Raw genomic sequence first — 14,004 nt, 5'->3', positions numbered from 1 at the left:
AAAGAGACACTGGTTGTAAATAAAAGCATATAGAAGCAAAGAACAATCTGAGAGAAGAGAGTGGAAAGCAGTCATGTAAAAAGAATGTGATCCCTGTACAGGCAAAACACATTGATCTTGAATACAAGATTCAAAAAGATAATTTAAGGACTATTGGTCTCTTAGAAGAACAGAACAAACCAAGAACATATGGCAAGAAAACTATTCCAGACTTTTAAATATAGAAATCAATGTACTAATTAAAAGAATTCACAGATAGCTCCAGAAAAATTAGTTGACTTTGATTATCCTTATCTGTAACATAAGAGAACTGAAAGTTCCCTTCTAGTCTAATTGTATGATCCTTTAATCCTCTTTATGTCACCCCTGGCTCCTATAAATTGTAGTATGATGATAGAGCTTTGAAACTATAGCAACCAGGATAGCTAGGTGGTGGTGCAATTGGATAGAGAGAGCACCAGCCCTGGAGTTAGGAGGACCATATATAAATGATTTAAATGTCTCAGTATTATATAAAATTCATGCTTTGGAAAAAGTGACCTGGAAATAGGTGGTGCAGTTATTATGAATAATAATTCTGATTTATTTATATAATGCCTTAGTTTACAAATGCCTTTTCACACTTCTTTCTTTAATCCTACCAACCTTATGAATTAGAAAGAGACCACATTTTTATCACAAATTTTTACTCAAGAAGAAACTGAGAGCTAGAAATATTAAATAATTTGCCCACAGTCGCATACAGAAGCAGCTTGATTGGGATTCAAAATACAAACCATCCAACTCCAAGTCCCATTTTCTTTCCTTTATAATAAATCCCACATTGTACGTATTAACAAATGTTTGTTGAATTTTCATATATCATTCAGCAGGAAAGCTGCATCATAGGGTTTAAAGTTAGTTTTCTCTTATAATCTTGAATCATCTTCATTTTAGTCTGCTATCTAAAGTTGCTATTAACAACATCCAATTAGCAGCAGCTACATCCAATAGCAACATCCAATAGAAGCAGCAAGGTTGCTTAGAGGGCTTAGTTACCATGTTGTAATGGGAAAGTAAAGGATTTGAAGATGTTTAGGCTGTCAGAGAAGACTAGTTAGTTTTCTCTTATAATCTTGAATCATCTTCATTTTAGTCTGCTATCTAAAGTTGCTATTAACAACATCCAATTAGCAGCAGCTATATCCAATAGCAACATCCAATAGAAGCAGCAAGGTTGCTTAGAGGGCTTAGTTACCATGTTGTAATGGGAAAGTAAAGGATTTGAAGATGTTTAGGCTGTCAGAGAAGACTTGGGAGGAAAATTAAATATAATCCCCATCATCAGTTATTTTTAAAAATATTCTGTTAGTAATTCTCTTATCAGAGAATTTTTTTTATGGTAAGTAGATAAAAACTATAGAAAAGTAGGGCTTGGGTTCTTAATCATTAGAGTTGTTTCGAAGTGATTTGAATTGCCTTTCTAAGAAGTAAGCTCCCTTATATTGAAAGTGTTCAAGCTGAAGCAAGGTGGCCACTTCTTAAAGCTGTTATAAGGAGAATTCTTTCATTGAATAGAACTATATATATCTACTAAGGATACCTAAATGTTACCTCTAAATGCTCTCTCAATTCTTAGATTCTAGAGAAACTATATTATATTTTGAGAAATGACCCTGATTCCTAAGATCTTCCTAGCTATTAATCTTATCTTAATTATTCCCTTCCTAAGACTTAAATTTAATAAATATACATTAGCAAGCCTACTAAACAAGGCAACCATTTTTCCTTTTGACTTAAACAAATAAATATATGAAGGGGAAAAGAAAAAAAAAGAAAAACATCCAAATGCTGAGAGTAAATAAATCTCCTGTAAACCTGAATCCTTAAAATTTATGATCTGGCAAAATTAGAATCAAGTTCAATTATATGCCTTCCATTCAAAATAACATGTCTCATTGGGTTTTTAACATAAATAGAGATTTCCAGTACTCATTAGTTTAAAGTTAGCATGTGGGCTCACAAAAGAAACTAGAAAGGCACTGGGATCCCTGACTTATTAACTTTATATAAATTAAATTGAATTGAGTTTGGGGGAAGCTTATTTTCCTTTTTTTTTTTTTTTTTTTTTTTTTTTTTCTGAAACAGCATCTTAGCAGATATGGCCAGTCATTTCAAACGGGAGATTACATTATTTATCAACCAAAGATAGATTTCCCCCATCCCTTTGGTTCTAAAAAGGGTTCAAAAAAGAAACAGTGGAACATATTGTTTGTTTTTACCTGTGTAATTCTAATCTTAAATCTCATGAGATATAATTTTAAGATCATTGGCTACTGTGGTTATTTATATCACATACTTGGTAGACTATTAATAAATCAATCAAAGTATGTAGTGCTAATATTAAATAGGAAATTAAGTTTCACTTTAAATTCTGGTAAAGCTTGAAAATATATGGAAAAGAAAACATTTTATATTATTTTTAAATTGAGTGATATTATTTTTTAAAAGACAGCATGGTCCAGTGGTTAGGGAAAATTTTTAGAATAGATTCATTGATGACTCATTATTTGGCACAAAGCAAATCTTTCACCTTCCTTTGACCTCTGCTTTTTTCATCAGAAAAATAAGTGTAAGTAACCCTTGGCCATCTGTCCCACAAGGATGTGATGAATATTGGCAAATGTTTAAAGCAGTTTGACAGTTAAATATAAAATGTCACTCACGTTACAAAGGAATAATTTATTGATGAGGTAAGATAGTTAAATGATCAACTTTAAAAGAAATTTATTATGTTGATTCAAAAAAGTCACACAGCTAGATTTATAGATGTGTGATTTCTTAAAATCAAAGCAATATTATATGCTGAATAAGGAGTTAGGAGAATGCCAGCTATTCCACTGATTAATCAATTCATGACCAAGTTTGGCAAGTCATTTCTTACTTGTTACAATGGAAAAAGTCCTGAATTTGGACTTGGATCTGGATTCAAATTCTAACTCTGCCTTCTGTTACCTTTGTGAACTTGGACAAATCTCTTAATATCTATAGTCCTTCCTTCCTAAATTTTATAATAAAGATGTTGGACTGGATGAACTCTTAAGTTTCTTTTTCTCTCTAAATGATCCCATTATGATTCATTGCTGTGCCTCCGTTTTTTTAAGTTCAATTATTCTTTCCTCAATTACTGACTTCATACTAGAACTATCAACATATGATATTCCTGCATACATCCTAATTCAACCTCATATACTTAATGATGAACATACTCTTGTTTTTGTCATCACCTACTAATGTTCTACTTCGATAATCTTGAACTTCAAAACTTTTTATTAGATCATAATCTTTTATCATGTCTTGTGACCTCCAACCCTGTTCTTCATCCTCATTGTGATTTCTAATCCTTCCAGTTAGGAAGATGAATCTTCCTGAGTCTAGGCCTGGCATTCTGGCCATTGCATCACCTAGTTACACTAAGCAATACTTTTTATACCTGCCCAGTCAGTTCTCTAGCTACTCAGTTTCAAAACCTTCTTATCCTTTTCCAAGTCTCCCTCCACCTCTTACCTGAGGATCTGGCCATATATTTCATTCAAAATAATGGAGATTATTCAACTGGCATTTCTGCTTCTACCCTCATCTCATCTCATTCAGATTCCTTGCTCTGCCATCTCTTCATTTATTTCTGTTTTACATGAAGTAGTCCTCATTGCCAAGGTGAACTCCTCTGTTCATGCACCCTTTATCCCATTCTAGCAAATAACCTGCTTATCATTCTCAACCTTTCAATAATCTTCATTTTCTTATCAACTTCTGCCCTCTTCCCTGTTATCTACATCTCTTCCCCATCCTTTAAAAAGCCATCTTCTTATTTGACTATCCCTATTAATGTTTATCCTATATCTATCCTATGGTAGCTAAACTCCTTGAGAAAATTATCTACAATTGATACCTCTGTTTATTCTTTTTAAGCAAGTCAACAAGGATGTATTAAATAAGCACTGTAATCAGTGCTGGGAATATAAATATAAGCAAAAACAAAACAAAACAAACAAAAACAGTCCTCGCCCTGACATTCTATTATAGTGGGAAAAGACACATAAAAGAAGTTTAAAATGGAAGAAAGTTCCTTCGGAAGGGCATGGTGGAGAAAGAAGTCTGGAGAGTCAAGAAGGACATCAAGGGAAGAATGAAGATGTGAATATAGCTGACCTAAGCACTTACATTAAAATGAAGTTTTTATGCTGGGATAACTGGAAATTAGTATGGCAGAAATTAGGCAAGGACCCACACTTAACACCACATACCAAGATAAGATCAAAATGGGTCCATGACCTAGGCATAAAGAACGAGATTATAAATAAATTAGAGGAACATAGGATAGTTTATCTCTCAGACTTGTGGAGGAGAAAGAAATTTGTGACAAAAGATGAACTAGAGACCATTACCAATCACAAAATAGAAAATTTTGATTATATCAAATTAAAAAGCCTTTGTACAAACAGAACGAATGCAAACAAGATTAGTAGGGAAGTAACAAACTGGGAAAACATCTTTACAATTAAAGGTTCTGATAAAGGCCTCATTTCCAAAATATATAGAGAACTGACTCAAATTTATAAAAAATCAAGCCATTCTCCAATTGATAAATGGTCAAAGGATATGAACAGACAATTTTCAGATGAAGAAATTGAAACTATTACCACTCACATGAAAGAGTGTTCCAAATCACTATTGATCAGAGAAATGCAAATTAAGACAACTCTGAGATATCACTACACACCTGTCAGATTGGCTAAGATGACAGGAAAAAATAACGATGAATGTTGGAGGGGATGCGGGAAAACGGGGACACTGATGCATTGTTGGTGGAGTTGTGAACGAATCCAGCCATTCTGGAGAGCGATCTGGAATTATGCCCAAAAAGTTATCAAACTGTGCATACCCTTTGATCCAGCAGTGTTTCTATTGGGCTTATACCCCAAAGAAATACTAAAAAAGGGAAGGGGACCTGTATGTGCCAAAATGTTTGTAGCAGCCCTGTTTGTAGTGGCTAGAAACTGGAAAATGAATGGATGCCCATCAATTGGAGAATGGCTGGGTAAATTGTGGTATATGAATGTTATGGAATATTATTGTTCTGTAAGGAATGACCAGCAGGATGAATACAGAGAGGCTTGGAGAGACCTACATGGACTGATGCTAAGTGAGATGAGCAGAACCAGGAGATCATTATACACTTCGACAACGATATTGTATGAGGATGTATTCTGATGGAAGTGGATTTCTCTGACAAAGAGACTTAACTGAGTTTCATTGGAGAAATGATGGACAGAAACAGCTACACCCAAAGAAGGAATACTGGGAAATGAATGTGAACTATTTGCATTTTTGATTTTCTTCCCGAGTTATTTTTACCTTCTGAATCCAATTCTCCCTGTGCAACAAGAGAACTGTTCGGTTCTGCAAATATGTATTGTATCTAGGATATACTGCAACATGTTTAGCATATATAGGACTGCTTGCCATCCTGGGGGGGGGGGGAGGAGGGAGGGAGGGGAAAAAATGAAACATAAGTGATTGCAAGGGATAATGTCGTGTAGAAATTATCCTGGCATGGATTCTGTCAATGCGAAGTTATTATTAAATAAAATAAAATTTATTAAAAAAAAAATGAAGTTTTTAATAGAAACTCACCAATCAGTGGTCTTCATTCATCACTCATGTGATTCTAAACACTCTGCATTCTGGCTTGGAAATTCATCATTCATTTGAATCTGTTCTTTACAAAGATACTAATAATTTTTAAATTAAATTTTATTTTTTAAATCTGCATTTGATCTTTCACATTCCACCTCAACTTAGAAATCAGGAAAGAAAAAAAAAATTTACAAATGTGTATAATCAAGAAAAAAAATCCAACATTGTCCATTCCTCAAACCCACTCCCCCCAAAATGTGTCCATACACTAAGTCCATCACTCCTCTCTCAGGAGGTAGATAGCATGTTTCTTCTTGACTTCTCTGGAATTGTGATTGCTCATTGTACTAAGAGTTCCTAATTTTTTCAAAATTGCTTATCTTTCCCTCAGTTTATACTAGTCTTCTCAGATTTTTCTGAAAACATATCCTTCATCATTTCTTACAGAACAATAGTATTCTCCATACACATACAATAACATGGTTAGCCTTTTTTCTTTATGGTTATAGCTCCATCAATAGTGTATTAATGTACCGATTATCCAAAATCCCCTCCAGCAGTTTCCTTTTTTTGTTAACTACCAATCTAATGGATGTCACTTTGAACCCAAGAATTATTTAAATGTTCATTTTTCTAATTGTTTATAACTTAGTTAATTTTTCAGATGGTTATTGATAGCTTGAATTTCACTTTCTGAAAACTGCCAATTCATACCCTTAGTCCATCTATCTATTGGACAGTAGATCTGATTCTAATAAATTGAATCAGTTCCCTATTTATTAGAAATGAAACCTTCATTGAAGAAATTTTCTGCAAAGATTTTTCCCATTTACATGTTTCTCTTCTAATTTAAGCTGCATTAATTTTATTTGTGTAAAAACTTTAATTTGATGTGATAAAAAAAATTATTCATTTTATCTCCTGTGATCGTCTTTATCTCTTCTTTGGTCATGAATTCTTCCACTATTAATAGATTTGATAATTAATTTCTTCTTTGTTTCTCCAATTTATTTTATGATGTCACCCTTTTTTTCTTTTCTTTTTTTCCTTTTTTCCTGAGTATATCATCTATTTTATGACATATTGCTCTATATCTGTTTTCTGCAAGATTGCTTTCCAATTTTCCCAATAATTTTTTTTGAATCATGAATTCTTGCCCATCTGAGTTCTTTGGATCTATCAAATAGCAAACTACTATCTTCATTTTCTTACATATAAAGTATATCTAATTTATCTTCTTAATAACCTCTCTATTCTTGAGCAGTACAAAATTATTTTAATGACTACTGCTTTATAATATAGTTTTAGATCTTATACTATTAGGTCCTTTCTTTTCTACTTTGTTTGCATTAATTCCCTCGATATTCTTTTCTTTTATTCCTCCAGATAAATTTTCTTATTTTTTTCCTACCTCTCTAAATTAATCCTTTGATAATTTTTGATTGGTATGATACTGTCAAAAAATTAGATAATAATTTAGGTAATATTGATATTTTTATTGCATTAGTTTGGCATACTCATGAACAGTTAATATTTCTACATTTATTTAAATCTGTCTTTATTCATAAAAATAAAGTTTTATAACTGTATTACTACAGTTTATTTAGCTCTTGGCATTCTGTTTCTTATTTGCTAACCTTCCCCCCTTGCCATAAGTGCTGACTCCCCCCCACTACCAATTTCAGTGATAATCAGCATTTTCTGACATGCAGGCACATAGTAAAAAATGACATGGATGCTAAAGCATAAGGTACCTGAATATGTTTCTGGGAGATGACTTTGTCACTGATACCCACAGAATTGAGTTAGAAGGGGTACACAGAGAAACCTAATCCTTCTGTGAGCCAGACTGAGTGACAAATAATGTTCTGTGAAAAATCTTTTAGTATACAAGTTGCTGTGTATTCCCCAGAACTGAAGTCTTAATTGAAGTACAAGAATTAATGATTAATGTTGCACATAAGTCCATTGGTCACCTGTTAAGTTAGAATTCTATTTCACATAAACAAATCATCTAAATTACTTTGATAGACTTCATATATTATAGGTTACAGTTTTTCCCTACTCTAAAATTGGTGTTCAATGTTACTTGTTAAACTTGGGGGAATAAATAAGCAACTTAAATGATGCAAGCTAATATGTTTGTGTAATTGGTTTTTAAATTGTTATTGTTATTATAGGCTTACTTGGAAAATTTTGTTGTTGTTCATTCATTTTTCAGTCACGTCCAACTCTTCGTGACCCCATTTAATATTTTCTTGGCCAAGATACTGAAGTGGTTTTGTCATTTCCTTCTCTAGCTCATTTTACAGATGATGAGCTAAAGTAAACAAAATTAAGTGCTAAACAAGGTTAAGTGACTTGTTCAGAGTCACATAGCTAGTAAGTGTCTGAGGCCAGAAGAGGGCTCAGAAAAATAAGTCTTTCTGATTCTAGGCACAGCACTTTAGCCCCTGCACCACCTAGCTGCCTCCTTGGAAAATATCAAGTGTCAATTATGTGTCGTGCTCAAATCTTTTCCAGACCTTCTAAAGTCAAAATTTGAGAATGTGAAAGTTCAAATTATTCTTTTCCAAAATAAGAAGATGAGCTTTGCAGTTAGGAGATTTGGAATTAGAATGAATCTTTTGAAAAAATGTCATAATTCTTTTCTCTTTTCTTTTCATTACAACAGATATGCCGGCTGCAGCGCCATTTGTCAATAGGACAGTACCAAGGAGACCTTTTTGCCAGTCAGCCAGTGATGTTCATAACTGCAGCCTGTGAACCTCCTTGTGCCAAGCTAAGGGAACTCGTGCAGCTATGTGGAGGCCAAGTGTCCAGGAGCCCCGTAACAGCCAGTATCTACATTGGTCCATATAGAGGAAAGAAACAGCCAGAGATCAAGTACTTGTCAGAAAAATGGATCCTAGGTAGGAAGTCGATTATCTCTTCAAAAAAAAAAAAAAAAAGATTCCTATGTAGAAAACATTGTTTGAAATAGAGTTTTGATCTCAGTAAATAAGCATAAGTGCCAACTATCCAGTAATACTTATGGGCTCTAGGGGAGACACAAAGATAAATTTTGATCATCCATCAGCAAGAATTAATTAACCATGTACTACTACATGCCAGGAACCATCCTAGAAACTGGGGAGTACAAGTACAAAGAATAAAACAATACTTGTAGGGAGACAAATGCAAAAATACATACACATACAGCATGAATATAAAATTAATATAAATACAAACATACAGAAAGTAGTTAAATGTAAGATAGTTATGGGATTCAGGAAAGCTTCCTGCTGGAGTTGTGTATTAAAGGAAGAAAAAAACTCTGAAGAAGAGAGCTAAGGAGAAAAGGCCTCTAGGATGGTCAGGGCAAAAGTATAGTTGTGAGTTGGAGTGTTAAATGAGAAGAGAAGGCTATTTGACAAAATAAAATTCACATGTTCATGAAAGGTACAATGGTCATTCACAGGAGAAAGAAAGGAATGAATCACTCCTGGCAGATGGAGTCAGAGAAAAAGCTCCATGAATAAAATAGAACTTTGACCTGCTTCTCTGTTACATGGCAGAATGATTATGAGAGATTTTCTAAACTAGGGCAGCCAAATAGTACAATATATAGAGTTCTGGAGACTACATGATTTCAAATCTGGCTTCAGACACTTATTAGTTGTGTAACTCTAGGCCGATCACCCTCTTTTCCTCAGTTCCTCATCTGTAAAAAAGAGCTGGAGAAAGAAATAGCAAGCCACTCCAGTATCTTTGTCAAGAAAGCACCAAATGGGGTCACAAAGAGTCTAACATGCCTGAACAACAACAATAACATTTTCTAATACTAAAGCCAAAAATCAAAAGGTCTCTTTGATGCCTTTCTGAACAAAGGAAACTACATTTTACTTACTTGGCTTAACCAAAATATCACAGCATGCCTAAAATCATAGGATTTAGATCTAAGAAGGATCTTAGAAATCAAGATTTAGGAAATTGACTTGTCCAGGGTCACACAGATAGGAAGTTGCAGAACAAGATTTGAATCTATGTTTTCTGGGTATGAATTCAATTCTCTTTCTGCTACATCATGCTGAAAATTCTCCTGTGTTTGGAAGGAAAAGCTCATTTCTTTGTTTCTTATTTTTAATAGAACTAAGAAAATGGCAAAGATTTCTAGCAATGTAGAATTACACCATAAAAATATATTATTCATCTAATGGAACTTTGCACACGATTGCTATTAACAACCCACATCAACAGCTAATCTTTTGAGAGTTTGGAAATTTTTCACTGCACTGAGAGCCAAAATCTGGATCTGCACTGTTATTATTTCCAGGCTGGATAATCCTAATGCTTTTTTCCTGTTTCTTGTGTAGTTTTATTTAAAGCCATGAACAAATCAGCTGCTTTTATTTAGTTCCTGTCATGACTTTTTATTCCCTGATGTTCCTGATCCCTTGATCATGTTTTTGCTTCTTAAATCCAGACTGGATTTTTATCTTGTCTTTCATAATGTGAATCTGTAGAGTAAGTTTTTGTTTACACAAAAGAATCCCCATTCTGTTTTTTATTTGTCTTTTAGTATGCCATCTGTGCCCTGGGTGATATCTGGCTATTGTATATGTTGAAATTTTTGGCTCTCGGGCCTCTGACATCTTCACCTATATAAGATTATGGCTACTATGTCACAAAATACCAGCCTAGTTCAAGTTCACTATGTCCTGACTCTCCTAGTTCTTTAGATTTCAAAGCATTTACTTGTTGTAACTCTTAATTCAGATGCTACCGTTTCTGGAATATTACAATGAAAGGAAATTTTTATTGCTAATTGTAAATCAACTCTTTCTGTGCATAAATAAATGTTTCCAGAGGAAACATGTTAGTGAAAATAACACAGAACTAAAATTCATGAGATTTGGATTCTAGGCCAAATTCTGCCACTATGTCCATAACCTTGGACAAGTTATATAATCTCTTTATGCCTCAGTTTCCTTATCAACAAGCTAGAAATACAATGCCTATTATATCTCCTTCATAAAATTGTGGTTAGATTAAAATATATATGCATATATTTTATATGGATATGAAATACATATATGAAAAGATTTTTAAAAATAGAAAGTATAATAAAAATGTATAGTATTGATGCTATTATATCAATACAAATATTACATCAGTACAAATAGTGACATATATTTATATATAATATATAGGTAATAGTTGCATTTTTGGTAGCACCTATAAAGCAAAATCAGGATCAGCAAATTTCATCTTCATTTTGCCTTCTATTTTGTAAAAAAGAGAGACATTCCTGTAAATTGTGTACCTCAAATCTTTTAAAGTCACCATAAGAACAAAGTAAACCTTTCTTAAATACAAATCAAAAAGAAAATCAATACTTTTTACAATGAAATAAGAATAGTAATTCTCAAAAACTAGATCATAAACTAAAAATTTTCTAGCTGGAAATACTAGAAGGGGTGATGGCAGTTTTGGAGAGCCAAAACCCTAACTCCCTGTAGAGTCCTAACCAATAATCTGGTTTGGATTCATAGGGCTTTGAGCAGGCCAGAATCTTAAAAAATCATCTCATCTAATCTCTCTAATTTTTCAAGTGAAGAAATTGGAACCCAAATGGGTTAAATTACTTGCCTAAGTAGCAGAACTTAGATTCTTTGACTCCAAATCCACTGTTCTTTCCACTTGAAATTTTGTCTTTCTGGCTTTGAACCAGATTCTTAGCCACTGTAAACAGATCTTAGGGGACCTTCAAATTACTTTATAGCAAATTTAAGAGAGACATAGTTCAAGGATGATTCATTTTTTATCCATTTGTTTTATGCAAAATTACTGTGTATGTAGGTTTTTTTTTTAATAATGAAGGTAGATTTTACAATCTTTTTTTCCCTATTCATTCCCAAGAGCTTGTATTTCCCTGAAATACAATTATACTAGGGATAAGATTCCTATTGAATCATTGAAACAGAAGGGGGAAATGAGGACAGTTAAAAGAGAAAGCACTTGTTGATACTTGAGTGTCATTATGGGTTCTCCTTTCATCCACACATATCCCAAGCCCAGTAGGTCTTGGTAGATGATCTTAAGAGAATCATTATGGGAAAAAAAATTCATCAATCTATGTCTAGCTGGTAATGAGCCTTCTTTAGCCAGATTATTCTTCAGACACCCAGTTGGTAACTCAAAGCTTTTTCTAACCTTGAGAGGCAATGTGAAAAAGTGGGAAAAATCCTGGCTCTGGAACCAAAGGACCTAAGTTGATATTTACCACTTGTGTGACAATAGGTAAGACACATCTCTTTGGGCTTCATCTGTAAAATGAGGATGGTAAGCTAGAAGGACACTTGCATCTCTTAATCAATAAACCTCTGCTGGTGTAGTTTTGGGAACCCAGAAAGACATTGAATAGTGCTTAAGAGGAGGCTGCATGAAAATAAGTAAGACAAAGTAAAATAAATTTCAGAGTTTCAGAGGAATTAACTATTATTGTTATGTGATATTGGGCATTACATTTTATATTTGAAAAGTACTTTATATTTTAAAATATTTTATATCTTTATAAGTGCTTCTTTATATCACTTTATATTTGTTTCCTCACAACAATTCTGAGATAGGATCATAAAAGACCTTCAAGATCATTTGATTCAACTCCCTCATCTTAAAAATGAGGAAACTAAGATATGGAGTAGCTAAGTAATTTATTCAAAGTCATATGGGTACTAAATATTTGAACCCAAGTTTTGTGACTCTGAATGCCATTTGACTCTTTCCTTTGCACCAAGATATCTCAAGCTTAATATTTGCGTATCTAATTTTACTTCCCAGAAAAAACTTCTCTTTTTTCAGGGAAAATTTTGACTCATAGGATTTTAGAAGTTTAAGGAATCTTAGAAATATTATAGTCACTCATTTATTTAACAAGCAAGAAAATTGAGATCCAGAGAAAGGAAAGAATTAGCCCTAGGTGCCCCAGAAGGAGAAATATAGGACTTAATTTTGATCTCCTATTAGGCATTTGCTCTTTTCCATGTATATTATATTCTATTGATAAAGAACAGCTTGGAAGTCTCTGTCCATGATAACTGCCCAGGTCTGTTATTTTGTCTAACTCAATTATCTTCCTTTATCCTTTCCTCTTTTTAGGCATTTTCACTGATGGTTGGCTTGTATGTCTTGTAAGACATTTCTATTGTGAGGTTTCTTCATTATCTGCCATATTCAAGGAATAAGACACACTTATATAATTTAGTGGAAACATAATGAAGTCAGGTTTTGCCAAAAACAACTCTTAACCTCAGCATGATTTCCTTATGTAACATTTTTTTTAAAATTTCAAACCTTCCTATAATGTAGGGGATAAAAGGATTCACTTATGTCATAAAATCTTTTCACACATCAGAGATTGTTTTTCCAGATTGATAACTTCAGCCTAATGCTCAAACTGCTGTCTATCTCTTAAATGTACAGACCTGTCCAGCCAAGGTCAATCCTTTAGAATTCACATAAGATTTAGAGCTAAAGCAGATTTTAGAGATCATATCACAAAAGAGAAAGCTGAGGCAAAGACTATCCTACAGATTCTTTGACTGTCAATCCAGGTTTCTTTCCTCCATGCCAGGCTGCCTGGACTTCTTATTTTTGAATCGACCACTTCAATCACACTGAGACTTTAGCAACCAATAAATAGTTCAACAACAATTTAAGAAATGGCTATACAATTGGAAGCTATGACTTCAGGGAATATGGAAGGTTATCTTCTGTGTCTAGTTGTTTTCAAGGCATTCTTTCAAACTGTTAGCACTGAAATGATTGAAAACTTAAACTATTAGTTAAAAGGCTATAATTTTCCAGAACCTTCAGGACCAGAATTAGCAAGGATAAATGTGGTTTTGTTTCAAGCACCGACATGAGGCAGGATACTTTTTCCTTGTGTCCATATTTCTGCCCAAAGTGACCACCTTACTTAGCTAGAGCTTCAAGATTTAGTCAACCTGTAAAACTCTGGCAGAGACAGTGAAATGATTTTCCACAAAGTTTTAACTCCTTCCTGCAAACTGTGCTTCCTACTTCTTTGGTTTTGGTCTCTACCATCTTGGAACTGAATAACAATTAAATGAATGATCTCCAAACACAATTTTACCTAGTCACTCTAATCACATCTATTGACTTTTTTTGGCCACAGAGAAAAGACTCATGAGTGTGTGTGTTTCTCTCTCTCTCTCTGTGTGTGTGTGTGTGTGTGTGTGTGTGTGTGTGTGTGTATGACAAGAGCCACCTCTTCGTGAAAGAGGTGAAGGAAGGGTTTGTGGGGAAAAATTCTAAATGTGA

The 14,004-nt window shown here is 33.6% G+C and overlaps 1 protein-coding gene across 2 annotated transcripts in view; it reads left to right on the top strand.

Moving 5' to 3' along the window:
* MCPH1 (microcephalin 1) overlaps window positions 1-14,004 on the top strand; it is a 332,832-nt gene that overhangs the window by 306,561 nt on the left and 12,267 nt on the right. For both annotated transcript variants that reach the window (XM_051975986.1, XM_051975985.1), the window contains one exon: window positions 8,354-8,591. In XM_051975986.1, coding sequence (XP_051831946.1) covers window positions 8,354-8,591 — 238 coding nt within the window. The remainder of the gene's footprint in view (window positions 1-8,353; window positions 8,592-14,004) is intronic.

The sequence above is a fragment of the Antechinus flavipes genome, chromosome 2, assembly GCF_016432865.1.
Source record: "Antechinus flavipes isolate AdamAnt ecotype Samford, QLD, Australia chromosome 2, AdamAnt_v2, whole genome shotgun sequence".
In the NCBI taxonomy this organism is placed as follows: domain Eukaryota; kingdom Metazoa; phylum Chordata; class Mammalia; order Dasyuromorphia; family Dasyuridae; genus Antechinus; species Antechinus flavipes.
The sequence above is the reverse complement of the archived record's forward strand: the minus strand, read 5'-3'. Positions and strand labels throughout refer to the sequence as shown.